The sequence below is a fragment of the Schistocerca nitens genome, chromosome 7 (genome assembly GCF_023898315.1).
Source record: "Schistocerca nitens isolate TAMUIC-IGC-003100 chromosome 7, iqSchNite1.1, whole genome shotgun sequence".
Taxonomy (NCBI): Eukaryota; Metazoa; Arthropoda; class Insecta; order Orthoptera; family Acrididae; genus Schistocerca; species Schistocerca nitens.
The window spans coordinates 117,437,341-117,457,511 of record NC_064620.1 but is presented as its reverse complement, the minus strand read 5'-3'; the positions used below and the strand labels follow the sequence as shown (position 1 = coordinate 117,457,511).

Genomic DNA, 20,171 nt, shown 5'->3' with positions numbered 1-20,171 from the left:
TACAGTGTATTCCAATAAATCAATCCAGATATACTATAAATAACAAATCTATTTTTCTATACCCCACCAATGAAAAGGAAATACCTAATATATCAAAGAACTGAAGCCCAAATTCTCTTTTAGTACTGACAATATCCCTGACTATATCTTGAAGGAATGTGCTCCCCTCATAGCCAGGCCACTTGTCAACACCTGTAACTGGTCTCTATCAGAAGGGGTGTTCACAGAAAAATTGAAGATAGCAAAAGTAAAACCCCTGTTCAAGAAAGGGATAAAAGCAGAAGTATCAAACTACAGGCCAATCTCACAGTTATCTGGTTTTCCCAAAATAATTGAAAAAATCTATTATAAAATACTAATCAATATCATAGAAAAAAATAATTATTTCTCAAATACTCAACATGGATTCCGAAAATCTAAATCTACTGAGACAGCTATCTTTGCATTCCTAAATGAAGCCTTAAAAGCAATAGACAAAAAACATATCTCAGCCATATTTCTATACCTCTCTAAAGCGTTCTATGTCATCAATCACAACATCTTGCTTCAGAAACTTGAATCTGTAGGTATTAGGGGCCCGGCCTATGAATGGATAAAATCATATCTCAGAAACAGAGAGCAATTAGTTGAGCTTACTATCCAAGAAGGGAACAAGATAAAGTCCTACTGATCAGAAAAGCAGACCATCAAGTATGGTGTACCACAAGGCTCCATTCTAGAACCAGTTCTGTTTCTACTCTTTGAAAATGACTTGGAACTGACCAGCCCATGCCATAATTACATAAAATTTGCGGGTGACACAACTGTGATGATAAAAGGAAGGACCAAAGAAGAATTACTACAAGAGATTAAAAATTGTACCACCCACATTACAGACTGGTTTTCTGGAAACAAATTAGTAGTAAACAAAGAAAAAACAGTTACATTGCATATACACACAGTGCAAAATAAATGTTCACAAGCATCAGACATAGAGTTGTTCACTAGAACCCTCAAAAATGTAAGCTCTACAAAACTTCTTGGGATATGGATCCAAGAAGATCTCAGATGGGTCCAACATACAAAATACATTACAAATAAATTAAATCCCATTTGCTATACTATCAAAATTCTTTCTGGTTGCACATTGAAAGAGACTCTAAAAGATGTATTCTTCGCCCAGGCAGAATCCTTACTGTGATATGGCATAATCTTTTGGGGAAATGCATCTGCTAGGAAAAGTTGTTTTATATGCCAAAAGAGAATTGTAAGAGCCATAGAAAATGCTGCATCAAGAAGCTCATGCAAGCCCTTATTCAAGAAGTTAAATATCCTTCCACTACCATGTCTGTATATTTTACAAGTAATCATATTTGTAAGGAAAATCTTAGAAAAGAGTATCCACCTGTATAACACAAGGAGAAAACAGGACATACATGTTCAACATGCACACACAACACTAAAACAGAATGGACCACTGCAAACAGGAAACAGGCTATACAATAAGCTACCTACAAACATTAAAACAATAAAAGACACTTCAAAATTTAAAACTGCTGTCCATAAATATTTATTGCAAAAATGTTATTATAGTATTGATGAATATCTCGAAACATAAAAATTTATTGCCAAGGTTAAATATAATGTATGGAAGCTGAACCTTCAGTTGTGATAATATTAAGCCTAAATCAATGTGAATATCCTTGTATGATTTAAAAACATGTATTGTAAATCACAATGACTTGTCCAATGTCATATTGTACACCTTGTACAACAAATGATCAAAAGGATCAATAAAAATGTAAAGTAATGTAATACTTCTTCACTAGATTTTCAATAGACACTCACAAAGTATCAGTTATTAGCTTCGCATTCTGTTGAGCCATAAAACCAATCAAATTTAATTGCTGATAAAAGAATAAATTAACAAGATGGTGGGGTGTATACATATCATTTAGTCATTAACCTTAAACATATATTTTCACAACCGGAAATTAACATCTATACATAATCCAATCATATTCCGTGCACTTATTTTTTGCTTCTTTCTATTCATTTTGCAGAATACTCGTAGTCACTCCTTCCTGTATCCTCATCAAATTTCCTCCTATATTTCATCTCACCTGTTATCTTAGTATTCCAGCACAAACTTACTTTAAAAACTGGCTGTACTGTCATTTCCACGATTCATGATCTCTGGTTCCTTACCAACAAAATCACAAACTCATCACTCTTTTCCATGCTGTATATATTAGGTTGGCGAGAGACAGCAGTTTTTGCATGCATACAGGTAGTTCCCTGATGCTATTAAGAGTCATATGTATTTCACACATGACACGTAAATGTTGGCTTGCACTTTCTTCCTTTGACATTTACAGCACCAAAACCCTTTTTTATTTCATTATATGCAATCACTTGCATAATGCTAATGGACACGGCAGATATAAATTACACCATGAAATGCATGTTGCGATTAGGATTCAACTGCATCGCCTCATGTCATAACTCTTGAGTACAGTCATGAACAATGCCGATGTATTGACTGTGTAATATACACAAAGTTAACTATTTAAATTAATATTTCTTGACATTTAATCTGAATAGCAAATGTCCATTCTCTCTGTAAACATTTAGATTCCATCAAGACATCAATAAATCTCTAAGAGTAGCACTTGATTCCCGTAAAAGCTGCTCTGAGGGTTCAGTTTTTACAACAGTCTTGGAGAAGCCAATGCTTCGCTGAAGAGCATCAAAACTGAGAGATGCATCATTATCCTCAGGTGGTGGTTCAATTGCCCGATTAACCTGAAATATGATGAAGCAATCATTCATGTTTTGTTCATTAATATGACAAGCTAAACAAATATTTGTAGTTTTATACTAAACACATTTCACTTTACTCTCTAAAGTGTGAAGGTTACAAATCACTGAATAGCAGAGGCAGTAATCAATAACATATAAACAAGACTGAGAATGTTGCTAGATTTTAGACAAATCCTTCGGCAGAGTGGCAGAGTGGACACACATACCAGTATGGTTATTTTGTTCATAATGACTGCAATGTAGTCAGCCAGAACACTGTAATCATAAAGAGGTGTGTGATGTTACACTAGGACTTTCCATTACTATATTTATTTTACCATTTATAAGATATTCTTTATTAGTACCATAAATTCTGTCCTCCTCTCCAGAATATGTGTGCAGACCTTGAAAAGGTTTCTGAGTAAGGTGGCACAGTCAGTAAAACCGGACTCACATTTTGGAGGAGTGGTTCTCAAATTTCTGTTCACATTTTAAGCAAATGTGGCACTGATCCTAGTGCCGCATGTACACCATACACTGGTGGAGCCCCTCATTAGGCCAGATATAAAATAGTCAGAGATATGTGTCTAATCTGAAGGTTAACAAGCAGTATTTCACATACTGCCTGTTGGCTTTCCTCTTTGGATCTTTGATCAACTGTCTTTTTATGATTATTCTGATGCTTCAGCAGCACAAGTGGCTGGCATGTCAAAGATTCACCGTACATTATTAGTGGTAGAGGCACACTAGAGTCGAGCTTGCTGCTGGAGGTTATATGTATTTCCTGTGCCAACATCTTAGGATGTTTCCCTGGACACTACCACCGTGATTCTCTCCTTGTTACCTGCATGGTCATTAGCTGCAGTATGGGAATCTGGAATCCTTCTATCTTGAGTCTTTATACAGGATGTTAATTAATTTATGGGTAACCGCAGGACTTACAACGAAGCAAAGATGGTGATATATAAATATTATCATTTTCTTTTTCATTTTCTTAGTTGCAGACACTTTTCTATTCCTACATGTTAGCTTCATTTGTCTTTTGATTCCAAATTTCCAGCTTGGTATTACAAGTATTTCTTCTTTTCAGATGTTGTTTGTTTTGGAAAGTGTTAAAGTCAAAGCCTTCTTATGTTATCTTAGATGCCACATTATTAGTAAGTAAACAAACCCTTTTAGTATTGAGAACATGATCAGCAGTGGAAGCTTACTCTACAGTTCTTACTGGACTAGTGTTTCGTGTGTACTGAACACTCTTGCCCACCAGGAATCAAACTGTCTACTTCAGAGAGGGGTGCCACCAAACAAGTGCGCATTAGTAACCTCAGCTGGAGAGTGAATGTTGTGTCTGACTTCCAAAAAATATTCTGAACAGCCCATGACGGACATGCATCAGATGTATGGATTTGGAAATTACAATATGTCTAAAGTCAGACATTTGTATGCTGAAAGATTTCATAGCAGACATTTACCAAACAATAAGACAAACTTCTAGTGTACTGGAGTAGCTTTGGTCAGCAACTTCTGTTAATCAGTAGAACGGGAAGCCAGTTCAAGTTGTAAATTTTTATTTTTTATTCATTCGATGACTAGTTTTGGGCCGTGACCCATTTTTAAATCATCATAACAAAGTCGAAAATAGCATTTCCAAAGATGTCAAAAACGTGCAATGAACACGTCGAGGGAGGGAGGGAGGGAGGGAGGGCAGAAACTGGGAATGTGAGTCATGTGACAGTGTGGAAAGTTTAACGAGAGCACTCGTTTATTTGTACAACTTTCAGAGAGTGCACCGTCTTATTGAAACAGATTTTCAATCCAGAAAAGCTTTTTATACTTGATTACTGAGGATGTGTATTCTGGGCCAACATTTCCCATCTACCACATTATTCACTGATGAAGCAAAGTTTATAATGAATGGAGTGCAGAATTTTCACTACTCTCATTTATGGGTGGATGAGAATCCTTTTGCAGTTTGGAAACAAACCATCAACAATGGTTTAGCATTAATGTATGGGCTGGCATAATTTGAGACAGTTTAATCGGACTTTCATTTTCCATGAAACACTGACGGAAGCATCATATAATAAATTTGTAATGGAACATTTAAATGTTTTGCTGGAACATATTCCACTACACTTAATGTCAGAACATGTGGTTCACACGTGATAGGGCACCACCTCATGTTACTCTGCAAGCAAGATCAATTTTATATCAGTATTTCCCAAATAAATGGATAAGTCATGGAGCAGCGACATTTGGGGTTCTTGATCTCCTGATCTCAATCCATTTGTATTTGTATTTTCAGAGGCTTTTAAAACACGTAGTGTACTCAAGACCTATTGCAAATGTTGAAATTCTTCATCAGACTTCGGTAGATACCTGGAATACAGGTGCAAGTAAGACAATGTATGATGTGACATTTAGAAGCTTGGGTTGGAGCTAATGGTAGACATTTTGACCATTTCATTTAGTCATCAGAAGACAACATTTGAAAAGAAAAAATACCTGTTGAACCAAGATGGAAATTTAAAATAAAAAAAGAGAAATGAGGCAAACATGTAGTAACAAATAAGTGCTTGTAACTAAGAAAATTAATATATCCAATGGAAAATCCAGGATGGAATGTAACAATATTATGAGAAGGAAAATTGCTACTCACCATTTAGCGGAAATGCTGAGTCGCAGATAGACACAACAAAAAGACTCGCACAATTATAGTTTTTGATCATTAAGGCCTTCGTCAACAATACACACACACACACACACACACACACACACACACACACACACACACACACACACACACAATTATAGTTTTTGGTCATTAAGGCCTTCGTCAACAATATATATATACACACACACACACACACACACACACACACACACACACACACACACACACACACACTCGACTGCAGTCTCAGGCAACTGAAACCACACTGCCAGTGTGTCTATTGTTAACGAAAGCCTTAAACGGCCGAAAGCTATAACTGTGAGAGTATTTTTGTCGTGCTCCTGTTCTGGCTTGATTGATATTGATGATTTGCAAATTTGTGCATGTATCTGCCTGTGTGTGTTGTTTTTTGATACATACAGTGGCCCAGGTACTCACCATTTCTCATAAACAGCAAATTTAGAAATGGTACCCATAGATTCTTTTCTAGCCCCACAGTACATTTAATGTTGGCATGAAGACTGTTCAGATGTCCTAGGAAGTTACTGAGCTATTCCTGATAATGGCTCCACAACACAAAGGTGTCACGATCCCACTGTAGGCTTATAAGGTTCCATGTCCTGTGCCTGTCTTTTGAAATGCTTCATGAAGAATTTGGTAACCACTGGAACAAACAGACTACCATGGTGATGCCTCACAGCTGACCATAGAAATTGACCATCGGCATAAAGTAGCAGCCTCTTCTCTACAGCTCCAGTTGGTGGGAAACCTTAGCATTGAACGGTTGTGTTGTTATAGTGTTAAGTATGGAACCCTGCACAGACGGTCAGTCAATGCGATTTAAGCAACATGCAGTCATTGAATTATTCTTGACAGCAGAAGGTGTCACCCCAAAGGAGATTCATCAGAGAATGAAAGCAGTTTATGGTGATTGTGTTAATGTGAGTACTGTGCATCGTTGGGTAAGTTTAAAGATGTTGAGGTGGGAACATCTGACCTGCGTCACAAATAAAGAGTTGGATGTCCTGTGACAGCAACCACCGAGTTTCACAAGAGAAATGTCGACAGATTGATTCAGGACGATTGTCGTATCACTCAGAAAGAAACTGCAAGCACAATTGGCATTTCACAAGACTGTGTGGGTCACATTATTGCTTTGCTTGGCTATTGGAAGATCTGTACATGCTGACTCCTGAAATGAAAGTGCACAGGCTAGAAATTTGCGAATTCAATGACTGCCCTTTGCTTAAATCGCATTGATCGACTGTCTGTGGAGAGTTCCATACTTTACACTGTAACAACACAACCATTCAATGCTAAGGCTCCCCGCCAACTGGAGCTGTAGGAAAGAGGCTACGAAACAAGCCAGTACCTGCCGCCAACTGTTGAAGAGTTACGAAGGTGGAGGCATTACTTTTCAGTCAACCCTAGTATGTCTTGAGGGGAAAATGGAACTCCACAACGTAGTTGCCACTTCTGATTACTATCAAAAGTCCTGGCATGTCATGGGCTTAGCAGACGTATGACCAATTTTTAATGTTCATTGGCTATGTTGACATCTAGGGGATGATAACACACCTGGGTGAACTAGCACAATGACAGATCAAGTTCCTTGTGAAAAACTGCTAAGTGCAGCACACCATGTTATTGTTGAATACCAAGTATTTGTGGATAACAAATGAAAATTATACAAGTCCAGCACTTGTACTTAAATTTTAAAGTTCTTCAGCTAACTAGCTGACTACCAAAACTCTTATAAGTATCATATGTCTCCAGCACAAAATAATTCAAGCCCACGGAACAGTTGCCCGGAAAATTTATAAGTTCTCAGTGCCGCTGCACAGAAAACAAGTCTTCTGAAAAATTTCCATCACTTGCAAGTTGTCACCGGCTTGCCACTCAAGGTAAAATAGATTTCACCACATAAAAGTCTCAACACGAACTGCCGTGTGCGAAGATGGCAGCTGTGCTATTATAAACTCGATCTGTCATTGCACAAATTCTCACATGCATGTTTCTCCTAGAGCCAGCATGCATGTGACATATCAATATGGGCCAGAATGTTACAAGCTTTCCAATGACATCCTTAGATTTCTGCTGAGTTCCATGGCTTTCAAAGTGTTTACAATTTAATCAGTGGGTTAGCTTATGTGCACTACTTGATTGTTAGCTGTTCTTAAACATAATGAAATTTGCACAATTATTAATAGCTAATGTAATCTCCTTTTCATACTGCTGCCACTTTCACCAATTTACAATTTATTTTATGTGAAATTATGCTTTTTAACTCTCAGAATGAACATTCTGACTAATAATTTAAACACACTGGTATGCAAAACTTAGGGCAAAAGTAACTCTGACATGGTGTGTCATGCCACATAACATAGCTCAATGAAACTTGGACCGTACATAAAAAGAAACGCTACAGTATAGTACAGAAAGCAACTGAAAGAAATGCGCAGTAAGACAAACAGAAATGACACCGTGATTTATGTTTATCCATAGGACATTACAAAAGACAGGACACGGTTCTCAATAGCATGTGTGATCACCATGGACGGCAATGCACGCTCTGCAATATGGTCCCATGCTGGCCACAAGGCTGGCAAGAAGTTATTGTGGTAGGCCATTTCATTCCTCCATAAGTGCAAATGACAACTGCTGGGCGCTCACTGCTGCATGTGGACATGCTGCAATACTTCTCACATACGCATCCCACAGGTGCTCGATGGGATGTGATTTCAAGGAATGGGTAGGGCAGTCCATTCATCAAATATCTTCTCATTCCAAGAGCTCCTGCAGCTACTCTGTTTAATGTGGCCATGCATTGTCATCCACAAAAATTAAGTCAGGACCAAATGCACCCCTGAAAAGAAACATGTTGGGGAGGTGTACAGTGTCACAACAATGCTTGTGACAAAGCAAGCTGGGATATTTTTTACTTCCCCTCTTGTTTTGCCATCTGCCTCCTTAAAATTCATTTCTTCATGCCTGACTAATTACCATTAACATACATGAGTATTATCTGCATTTTCATAAAAGAGAAAGGCTGGCTCTCAGTTTTAAAGAATACAACACCAGATCTAATTTTGTGCTTATTTTTATGTATGTAATTGATTTTCTAGTTTGTTTCGACTATTCCAAATCAGTATCTTTTGTTATAGGGTGAAATCAGTAATTGTTTTGTAACTTAAATTCTATTGTTGACTTATAAACAAATATAAATTCTATAATAACTATAGCCTTTTGGGAGAACAACTAATAGTAATTTTAAAGGATCTATTTGGTTCTATTCAAAGACATGTTAGCAAAGCCAGCTCTTTAATAATTCCAAAGTAATTTCCAGTTTTGTCAAAAGTATTGTTTGTGTAACTATATTTGTTAATTTCATGATTTAAACAAATTCTACAGCTTAACCCTTGTAGTAGTAGAAACTGTCAAAAAGACGGAATTTTTCTGTATATGCAGTTAATTGAATGAGTTAAGTTTCAATTGTAATTTCTGTAAATTAAACATCGAACAATGTATAGTTTCAGTGAGGATATAGAAGGGCTTGATTTCTGGTCCCGAGACAGTCAGTCCACTGCCTGTGTTGGTTAGAACAACAACAATGCATCAACTTAACTGTGAAATAAGTGTTATACCAATAGGCCGTGTGTTAAAGCAATGACAGTGTCTGTTCAATTTATTTGAAAGACTGTGAAATGTGTGGTTAGGTTTTTACTGCTTGTAGATGTTCAACAGTAAACTATTGTAGCAGAATATTGATGTTTGCCTGCAAACTATTAATGAGGCTTATTAAAAGTTAAACAATAGTGCACTGGTCATATAACTGTGTATTATTGGGGGGTTGTGAACAGTGAAAGTAAAGAACTGTGAAACGCAAATGTGCACTTGTCAGCTACATCATTTAAAGTAGTCAGTGTTTAACTTCCACCTCCCATTTTTCAGCCAGCATCACAATGCAGTATGTCAACACCAAGGACCAGCAATGAAGAAATAAAGCAGGTTAACATCACATGCTGACCAATGAGTACATGTATTCAAAAATTTGGAGTTCAGTACACCCATGCAACACACACAACAACAGCTGGACTACAAAAATGATCATATTAAAAACTGTTATAGGGTGCATTGTGTGTTCCCAACTCTTGCCATATGGAGTATGTCTAGAATCACTACTCCTACTGAATTTTCTCGCATTTGAGAAGAGCGCACAAGCCCACACCTCACTGGTCCAGTCTCTATGCCCTGGGCACCATCAAAAACAGTGTGTCAATGGAACACAACATACTGGTTTGGTCACCACTCCCCACCCCACCCCAACTGTCATGCCACTGTGGAGTGTGATATTTCGTGCCTCATAGTCCTGTTAAATATGGTTGCAATTGCAGACATCGTTTAATGTGGTCTCTTCTTGCCTTACTCCTATATGTGTGTACCAGTCATTTCCGCATACAGCAGATGACACAAAGGGGCCAAGTGTTTTATCAGTTTAAGATTGGTGAGCATGGAGGAGCACTGCTGACAGTTTAATGGTGTACCATCTTTGTGGGTATTTTGGTAACCCATACAGCTGAGGTGGTAGGGCTTCTGTATGTCACTTGTTCCTCTGCACATCTGTCAAAAAGAGAACATGCCTTGACTAACCATTTTATATTCCATGTGGTCCAATGTGTCAGAGGGGTAATTAATTTATGGCATATTGTCAGATCTAGTATGTACATATCTGAACAGTCTCCAAGCCAATGTTAAATGTAGTATGGAGCTAGACAAGGACCAACAGTTACCATTTCTAGATATGCTGTTTACAAGGAATGGTGAGAATCTTGGCCACAGCACATATTAAAAACCAACACATATGGATCAATAACTACACAGACGTTTGAATCATTGCTCAAGTAAGAATAGAGGTACAGTTAAAATGCCTGCAATGTGCATACAATGAATACATCTTCGACACAAGATGAAGGGAGACATCAGATCCAGAGATGTCGGGTACAGCTTTTTTGCCACATGGTGAGGGATAAAATCGGCTGTATATTGTGCAAACATGGGACACAATCTATAACAAACTGATCAAAATGACCAGAGAATGTCTCAGATCAGCAAAGGGCAAAAGGAATCCACTTGAAATTTCAGGTTATGCTGCATAGTGGGCATATGTTAGGAAGTCTATGTTGTAATGACCACATGATCCATCAATACCAGGGTCACTGAACAACGATGGCATTGCAGGCTGGGACATGTAGCAAAATCGCTACAGTGGGGCAAGTGATGTGAGACCAACTGACTGATAAATCGACCTTGCCGACATGCAGGTTCTCACTGTTGTGAAGAACTACTGTGCCTGTTCATCCAGAGAAGCCACTGAAATTCGTAAGTGTGATAACTGTTTCAACAAGAAAGAGGAATGCCTCAAGATATTTGATCCTGGATTCCCATGTTGCAGCAAATTACCACATAGATAATAAGGGGAGAAACAAAGTGTTAAAGACCAGGGAAAGGCCCTCAGACTTTGGCGCGTCAGACATACAAAACCTCCAGCTGCAGGCTCAGCTTGAGCCCACCACCAGCAATGGAGGTGTATCTTTGACAATGCTAGCCACCTGTGCTCCACGGTGGCAAAATCTCAGAAAAATCATTCAACAACTGTCGACCAAAGATCCCGAGCCAAAGCCAACAGGCAATACCTCGACAAGTGACTATGAAAGCCTCAACAATTTTGTACGAAAGCCTCAACAATTTTGTACTATGCATCTTTCTTTTCAGGTGAGTGGCTGGGGGGTGGGAGATTTTAAGTTTTCACAGATGCTTTGGCCAACTACAGAAGAAGAAAGTCAATTTTCTGTCCTCTCTCACTGGATGTGGGAGGAATTTAATTATGCCACAACAGGTCATGAGCAGCAGACTTTGCTTACAGCTATATCAGCTATTTTGTGTCCTAACTTCCCACATACTTTGCTACCAAGTGGAATATTACCTCATGCTGTACGTGAAGGTAGGTGACGTGCAGGTCTGAAGTAGTTTCTCTGCTTTACATATACATTCAACAGATCTGGATTGCTCTCAAGGTGTCAGAATAGACGAGTGTCTCTTAGAGTGCAGTGTCCACAGGACTGTGTGAACCTGTGTCATATGCAGTGAATGTTTTCTACAAGTAGATTTTAAGGAGACAATTGGGGCAAATCATGCGAACACCAAGGCTGTCCCCATAATTAAACAGATAAGTATAACTTAACATATGACACTGTTTTTATGTGTTTACCTGCTCTGTAAATTATATCTGGGATATCCTCTCATACACTGGTTAACTGTGGACTACAGGAAAGTTTATGTGCCTGTCACACCATATGGAGATACCCCCAAACAGCTATCAGCAACTCATCAGCTTCAGCACAGAGGCTGTATCTAGGACTGTATATATAGGCATCTGAAGAAATAAAGCTGTCCTCAAACAAGTGGCTGATTTGAACACTATAATGGCTTACTAGGCTTGGTCTTTTGGGAGATGGTATGCCACTGACCTCTTCCAACCTGTAAACTCATTTACTCATCCACAACAGGAGGACCTACAGTACAATGTGGACTTTTAACAATGGCACAACATGGTATTTTTGATATAGCTTACCCAATTCATTTCTCAAGACACCAACATCAGGCATACAGGCCTTGTTGATCCGTACACCTAGTACCCATAGTCAAGACATGTGCTGCCTGATTCTGAATGTTTGTAACTGAAGTACTGCAAGATATTATATGCTCTCAAGGCACTTACCTTCAAATCCAATGGATGTGCTAACCAAGTGAGTTTGTTGTCAAATATGATGTCCACAAACCACAAAAAAACATTCACATTCATAACAGTTTTATTTATTTTTATTTACACGTCAAGTTCTGTAGGACCAAATTGAGGAGTACATCTCCAAGGTCATGCAACATGTCAATACATGATATTACAACATAAAGGTAATAACAGACAAAAATAAAATGTTTATGAACCTGAAAAAAGTCAAGCCTTAAGTTTAAGTAAATGCAATCAACAATACAACAAGAATCAACATAATTTTTCAAGATATTCCTTGACGGAATAGAAGGAGTGATCCATGAGGAAACTCTTCAGTTTCGATCTGAAAGTGTGTGGATGACTGCTAAGATTTTTTAATTCTATTGGTCTTCTTCTTCTTATACTGGCCACACAAACTGCAGCCGGTACTTGGACTCACTCACTTTTCTGTCATCTGCATCTTCATCTCCCAGACCCAGTATCTGCATGTCTCCCATGGTATTATCCTTCCATCTCATTCTTGGTCGTCCCAGTGGTCTCTTTCCTCCAGCTTCTCCATCCATTACAGCCTTTATTACTGTGTTCTCCCCTCTCCTCCTCATATGTCGGTACCACCTTAGTCTTTACACTCGCTACAAGGTCAGGCAGTGTGTATAATTGTCTGATTTCTCCGTTTTTCCTTATTCTCCACTGTTCATTTTCTTTCACTGGTCCATATATTTTTCTCAGTACTTTATTTTCAAAATTGATGAGTTTTTTCTCTGTTTTCTTTGTCAGGGTCCATGTCTCACTTGCATATCACACTATTGGCTTGATTATGGCCTGATATATTCTTATTTTTGCCTGCCTAGATAGTACCTTTGATCTTATGATGTTGTGCATAGCTCCTAGACATCTTCCTCCAGCTTGAATTCTTGTTACTATCTCTTGTTCTATAAGATTTTGTTGGTTGATGTTGACACAAAGGGATGTGAATGAGTCTGTCTTCTGTATTGTTATATTTCCAATTTTTAGATGGTTTGGTCCTAAATGAGCTATTCTTTCTACTACCATGAACTTTGTTTTACTTTTATTTATCATTAGATCTACTTTCTTAGCTTCTTACATTAGCACAGTCCCCATTTTCTACAGTTCTTCCATGTTCTTTCCTATCAGCACAATATCATCTGCAAAAGCCAGGACATTTATCTTTTTTACTATGGTGACTCCCACACTTTCACATGTTACTGCCCTCAGGTTCTTGTCGAGGGGCCAAATTTAACAGGTGGATCAGGTGATAGAAAATGTAGGTTCACTTTGTAAAGACTTCACAATGGAAGATACCATGGTAATAGTGGGTGGGGTGGGCAACAGCATAGATAGGAACCCTAATTATTCAATTGAGAGTGACCTGGTAAAGATAGCTTCAGCAACGAGACATACTGGTGTTGGGCTTGTGTCTGTTCTGAGGCACCATGACCGGCCTAACTGAAACTCTTCTGTTACGAGAGTTAATTTAGAGGTGGAATGCCTGCTTGGATCAGATATGGGATCTCTTATTAGCGTGGTTGCTGTTGACTCTATCAGCAGGTGGGAGTATGCTAGGCACGGCCTTCACCTCAACAGGAAGGGGAAGGGAAAGCTGTCTGGACTAATAGCAAATAACTTCAGACGGGGCATTGTCACAAGTGGTAAAGTACCAGCGACGAAGGGCAGAAACAAAAGATGTTCTGAGGCAGGCTGAAAATGACATTCACATTGATAAAACAGGCAGCTAGAAAGCAAATTCTAATGTACACAATTCATGCAGACAGCCTCTGATTGAAACCACAGATACTCAAAAATTGGCAGGAAAATTAGGTTCATCCAGTTGTAATTCAGCCAGTGCACAAAGTCAGTAATCGTTATTGCATTAGAATATCCCAGTACTAAGGGATAAGCTTAATGAGTTGCTTATTTGTGTTGAAGAATTAGAATTGAGCAAACCTGTTGATATAATCTGCCTCTCTGAACATCATATGACCGCTGGTACAGATATGTCAAATGTTACAGAATTCAAGTTAGCTTCTTACTTCTGTAGAGAAAATATGGAGAAAGGAGGAGTGGCCTTACTTGTCAGAAGCTGTTTTGATTTCAAGAATATTGATATTAATAAATTTTGCTCAGAGAAGCACTTAGAAGCTTGAGCACAGAAGTAGTATTTCACAATACGTCCTTTACAATAGTAGGTATAGACACATCACCTTCAGAAAATTTTAACCTCTTCATAAAAAATCTGGAAGCTCTTCTGTCCCATCTCATGGTAAAAAAACAAGGAAATAGTGGTTGCTGGTAATTTTAATGTAGGTTTATTGAAACCAATAGTAAATGGGCTATCTGGTCATGACAAGCAGCATATTGTGTTAAATGTTGAAACTCGTCAGGATAAAATATTTATTAAATTGAGTACAGGAGGGTAATAAATCAAAAACTGAGAAATTCAGGAAATTGCTCAAAGACCTGAACTGGATAAATGTTTACAATATTTCTGACTCAAATGGAAAATACAAAGTGTTCATTGAAAACTGTTTTCCCCTAAAGATAATTCAAATCACACAGAAGTCAAAAAATAAACCGTGCATTATACAAGGAATAAAGATATCATGTGGGACAAAAAGGAGACTGTATCTACTATCTAGGAAAAACTCTTGCGTTAGAATTGTACTGTATTACAAAGAATACAACAAAATATTGAAGCAAGTAATACAGAAATCGAAGCACCTTTCTAATGAGAAAAAGATAATCACATCAGGCAACAAAATAAAAACTGTATGGGATATACTGCAGACAGAGACAGGTGGGGCCAAAAAGGAGGAGGAACAGATAGCTCTAAAAATAAATGAGACTTTGGTAACAAGTACATGTAGTGTTGCAAACCTTTGAAACAAGTACTTCGTTTCTGTTACTGACAGCTTGGGGTTATCAGGTTCGGTGAACAGTGCAATGGTATCTGAGACCAGTCTTTAAAAATAACTTCAGTAAAATGGAAATGACACTCAAGTCTCCCAAAGAAGTAACATCTGTCATAAAATCCTTAAAATTTAAGTTAATCAAAGAGTGCTCATGCGAATTGAGTTCTATCTTAAGTTATTTGTATAATCAATCTCTTATCAGTGGAACAATTTCCAGACTGGCTAAAATATGCTGAAGTTAAGCCTCTTTACAAGAAGGGGGATAAAGAGATACAATCAAACTATCAATCAATTTCACTTTTGCCGGCTTTCTCAAAAATATTTGAAAAGGTTGTGTTCAATTGTCTCCTTAAGCATCTGACTGCAAATAATTTATTGGCCATGTCACAGTTTGGATTTCTTAAGGGTTCTGATATAGAAAAAGCTGTTTACATTTACAGTGGGAATGTACTTAATTCATCAGATAATAAATTAGAGGCTACTGGCATTTTCTGTGACCTGTCAAAAGCCTTTGACTGTGTGAACCACAGCATTCTCTTAAGTAAATTAGAATATTATGGTGTCACTGGCAATGCTGCAAAATGGTTTGAGTCTTATCTATCTAACAGGAAACAAAGGGTGTTGCTGCAAAATACCTGTGCAGTAAGCAGTCAGTCTTCATCTGACTGGGAATTAATTACATGTGGTGTTCCTCAAGATTCCATCTTGGGTCCATTGCTTTTTCTTGTGTACATTAATGACCTCTCACCTGTTACATTGCCAGATGCTAAGTTTGTTTTGTTTGCAGATGATACAAACATTGCAATTAGTAGCAAGTCAAGTACAGATTTAGAAATAGCTGCTAATCAAATTTTCACTGAGATTAATAAGTGGTTTAAAGCTAATTCACTGTCATTAAACTTTGAGAAGACCCATTATAAGCAGTTCAGAACATGTAAGAGATTTCCTTCCAGCGTGTGTATAACATATGAAGACATGCAGATTGAAGAGGCTGACAGTGTTAAATTTCTGGGATTACAACTCAATAATAAATTCAGTTGGAAAGGGCATACCACAGAACTGCTCAAGCACCTAAACAAGTCTGTATTTGCCATGAGAATGATGTCTGAAGTAGGAGATATAAATATAAAAAAAAACGTTAATACTTTGCTTACTTTCATACTATTATGTCATATGGGATCATATTCTGGGGCAACTCATCGAACAGAGCAAACGTGTTTAGGCTTGGCTTGTTTAGGGAAGGAGACCAGACAGCGAGGTCATTGGTCTCATCGGATTAGGGAAGGACGGGGAAGGAAGTCGGCCTTGCCCTTTCAAAGGAACCATCCCGGCATTTGCCTGGAGCGATTTAGGGAAATCACAGAAAACCTAAATCAGGATGGCTGGACGCGGGATTGAACCATCGTCCTCCCGAATGTGAGTTCAGTGTGCTAACCACTGCGCCACCTCGCTCGGTAAACGTTTTTAGGGTGCAAAAGCTTGTGATAAGAATCATTTGCGATGTAAATTCAAGAAAAGCATGTAGAAACATGTTCAAGGAACTTTGTATTCTAACCACTGATTTGCAGTATATTTATTCCTTAATGAAATTTGTTGCAAGTAATACATCTCTATTTCCAACCAATAGCTCAATACATAGTATCAATACTAGGAATAAAAAACATCCACATAAAGACCTAAAATGACGTATCTTGGTCCAAAAAGGGGTCCAATGTTCAGGAACACACATTTTCAATAAATTGCCAGCAACCATTAAAAACTTGGTTTCAGGTAAAGCACGGTTTAAACAGAGTTTGAAAGATTTTTTGATAAGCAACTCCTTCTACTCCATAGATGAATATCTTAACAGAGACTGTTAAGCCACCTTAAGTAAAAATATCTGTTAGATTTCATTTTTGACAGCAATTGGTCCCAACATCCAAACGGTATTTTGTGTATGATAAATTTATTAATAGTGCACAACAGTGTTTCATTCTGACAGCAAGTTAATTCTGTAAATATTATCTGTTCCATTTTCCCGCTTTGTATTCACCTATTATGACAATCTCCTGACAAATGATTAGGGTAGTAAGAATTATATTCAAATATTTTATGTTTTTATGTTATACTTTCAGACATGTTCCACACCCATGAGAATCATCTCGTTTTTTGGGTCTAAGGAATGAAAACTGAATCTAATATAATCTAACAGGGTTGGTTATATATGATCTCCCTGTCTCACTTCTGTTTTTACTTCAAATGCTTTTGAGAACTCCCCCTGTACTTTCACTCTACACTTTGATTCCATCACAAGCATTTTAGTTATCTTTGTCAGCTTGTCAGGTAAACCATACTCTGGCATTATCCTCCACATTTCTTTTCTTACTATGCTGTCATATGCTTTGTTGAAATCTATAAACAGGCAAAAGGTATCATGAGTGTGCTTCCAGTTCTAATATTTGTATTAGTGTGAATATTTGGTCAATTGTTGACTTACCTTTTCTGAAACCTGCTTGTGCTGTGTCTAATATCTTCTCAATGAGTGGGTTGAGCCTGTTCAGTATAATTCTTGATATTACTTTATAGCATGTGCATAGGAGAGATATCCCTCTGTAGTTCTGTGCCAGCATTTTGTCTCCTTTCTTGTATATGGGACATACAGCACCAGTTTTCCATTCCTCCAGCATTATTTCTTTTCTCCATAACTCTTTTGTCAGTTTGGTTAACCATTCATGTATCTTCTCTCCCCCTTCTTTGATGAGCTCTGCTGATATCATGTCTATTCCAGGAGCCTTTCCATTTTTTTTGTCTTCTTATTGCCTCCTTCACCACCATCAGAGTTGATTCTTCAACTAATGGTTGTACGTTTTGATTGTATTCTGCCTTGTTTTCATTGTTGTAGGTATCTACTGGGTTGTTCAGCAGTTCTTTAAAGTACTTCCTCCAGTTTTCTAAATTTCCTTCATTCATAGTGATCAATTTTCCATTCTTGTCCTTCATTATCACAGCCTCAGCTCTGTACTCTTTTCTATAGCCATTCATTGTCCTGTAAAACTGTTTACTTTTGTTCTGGTTATAGTCCTCCTCTGTCTGTTTATATATGAATGCTCTTTTCTCTCGTCTTATTATACTCTTCATTTCTCTCACAGCTTTCCTGTATGTTGTTTGGTTTTCATGGCTGTTGTTGTTGTTGTTGTTGTTCATCACTGCTTGTCTGGCTTTCTTCCTGTCCTGTACTGCTTTTCTACATGTTTCATTGAACCATGATTTGCACTTTATATTGCTATTATTATTATCATCTCCTAGTAGTTAATGCGCTGTCTCCCTCATAACTGTTGTCATCTTCTTCCATTTTGTGTTGATATCTTCACATTCTCTAATTCAGCGAATCTATTTTTAAGCTTAATCTTAAACTGTTTATTCACCTCCACAACTCTTTTAGCCTACTCACATCTACTGTTTGGGCTCTTTAACCACTGTTGCTCTTACTTGGTGGTTTTGGTAATGATTGTTTCATCTTTATTAACACAAGAGAATGGTCTGATCCTATCTCAGCCCCCCTCATTGTCCTAACATCTGTTATTGCCTTTTTATGTTTTTTCTCCATCAAAACATGGTCAATTGGTTACCATTGCTGTTCTTGTCCTATTTGGCATTTAAGTCTCCCAGGATAATTTTGATGTTGTACTGTTGTCATCTGGAGTACATCTGGTCTAAAGTGTCATAGGACTCATCTTTTTATGTCATCCTCCTTGTCCTCAGTTGGGGTATGGACACTTACTAATGAGATATTTCTATTCTTGCCTTTGATTCTGGAAGAAAACTAGCCTTCCAGCCGGTCCCAAGCCTGGATAAAGTGGGAGGGTTAATCGTTGGGCTAACCATCCAATTTTGTAAAAAACTGACGAATTCCTATACTCTCACACTCAGCCTCGGATTGGAATGGATCTAATGGAAAATGACCCAAGCTTATGAATAAAGGACTACAAATAAGCACATGGAACGTATAAACACTGTACACTGCAGGAGAGGCAAAGATACTTGATGAAGAACTAAAAGAATACAAGATGGATATTATAGCCCTGCAGGAGATAAGATGGCCTGGACAAGGTATGCACAGAGCAAAAAACTACATGATCATATACAGCGAAAACAAGCATGGTCACCACTTATTTGGGGCAGGATTTACGGTTCATAATAAAATAATGGCCAATGTGATGACACTAGAAAATGTCAATGAAAGAATTCTAGTGGTAGGTAGTTGAAAATGGATGCAGCATTATACTGCACACCTTTCTGCATAAGATTTAAGAAAGTCTGATCCAAATGCAGGTTTGATTTCTGCCGAGTACTAACTGAGTGAAAGCTGCTGATTTTTGGTAATAACCCAATATTGTTAATAAGAAATGACAGTAAGGAATATATACATTGAGAGGCCAATGTCAAAATACCCACACTCGTGAACAGTGGCCGACAAGAGGTTTGTAAACTTACACCACTTATTGCCCGAAACGCCCATTTCCGAGCCAAAAATATCTACCATACAACATAAGTGAATGAAAATAAGCAAAGTAGGCTAATTTTTGTGTCGAACAATCACTCACTTCAGATACCGATCGAATAGTAAAAATGGCAGCATTAAGCCTTTGAATAAGATCCTGAATGTGGGCTTTCCATGACAGTTTACTATCTATCTGAACACCTAGACATATGAACTGTTCAGTTTCACTAACGGTTCAAATGGCTCTGAGCACTATGGGACTCAACTGCTGAGGTCATTAGTCCCCTAGAACTTAGAACTAGTTAAACCTAACTAACCTAAGGACATCACAAACGTCCATGCCCGAGGCAGGATTCGAACCTGCGACCGTAGCGGTTCCAGACTGCAGCGCCTTTAACCGCACGGCCACTTCGGCCGGCGCAGTTTCACTAATCATATGCCCATTCTGTGAAATTAAAATGTCACGTTTTGTTGAATTGTGTGTTTGAAACTGTAAAAACTGAGTCTTACTGTGATTCA

The 20,171-nt window shown here is 38.0% G+C and overlaps 1 protein-coding gene across 1 annotated transcript in view; it reads right to left on the bottom strand.

The window, feature by feature from the left end:
* Positions 1-1,595: 1,595 nt before the first annotated feature.
* Positions 1,596-20,171, bottom strand: part of LOC126194834 (transforming growth factor beta regulator 1-like) — a 78,728-nt gene continuing 60,152 nt past the window's right edge. The window contains exon 7 of the mRNA XM_049933170.1: positions 1,596-2,784. Coding sequence (XP_049789127.1) covers positions 2,620-2,784 — 165 coding nt within the window. The 3' untranslated portion in view covers positions 1,596-2,619. The remainder of the gene's footprint in view (positions 2,785-20,171) is intronic.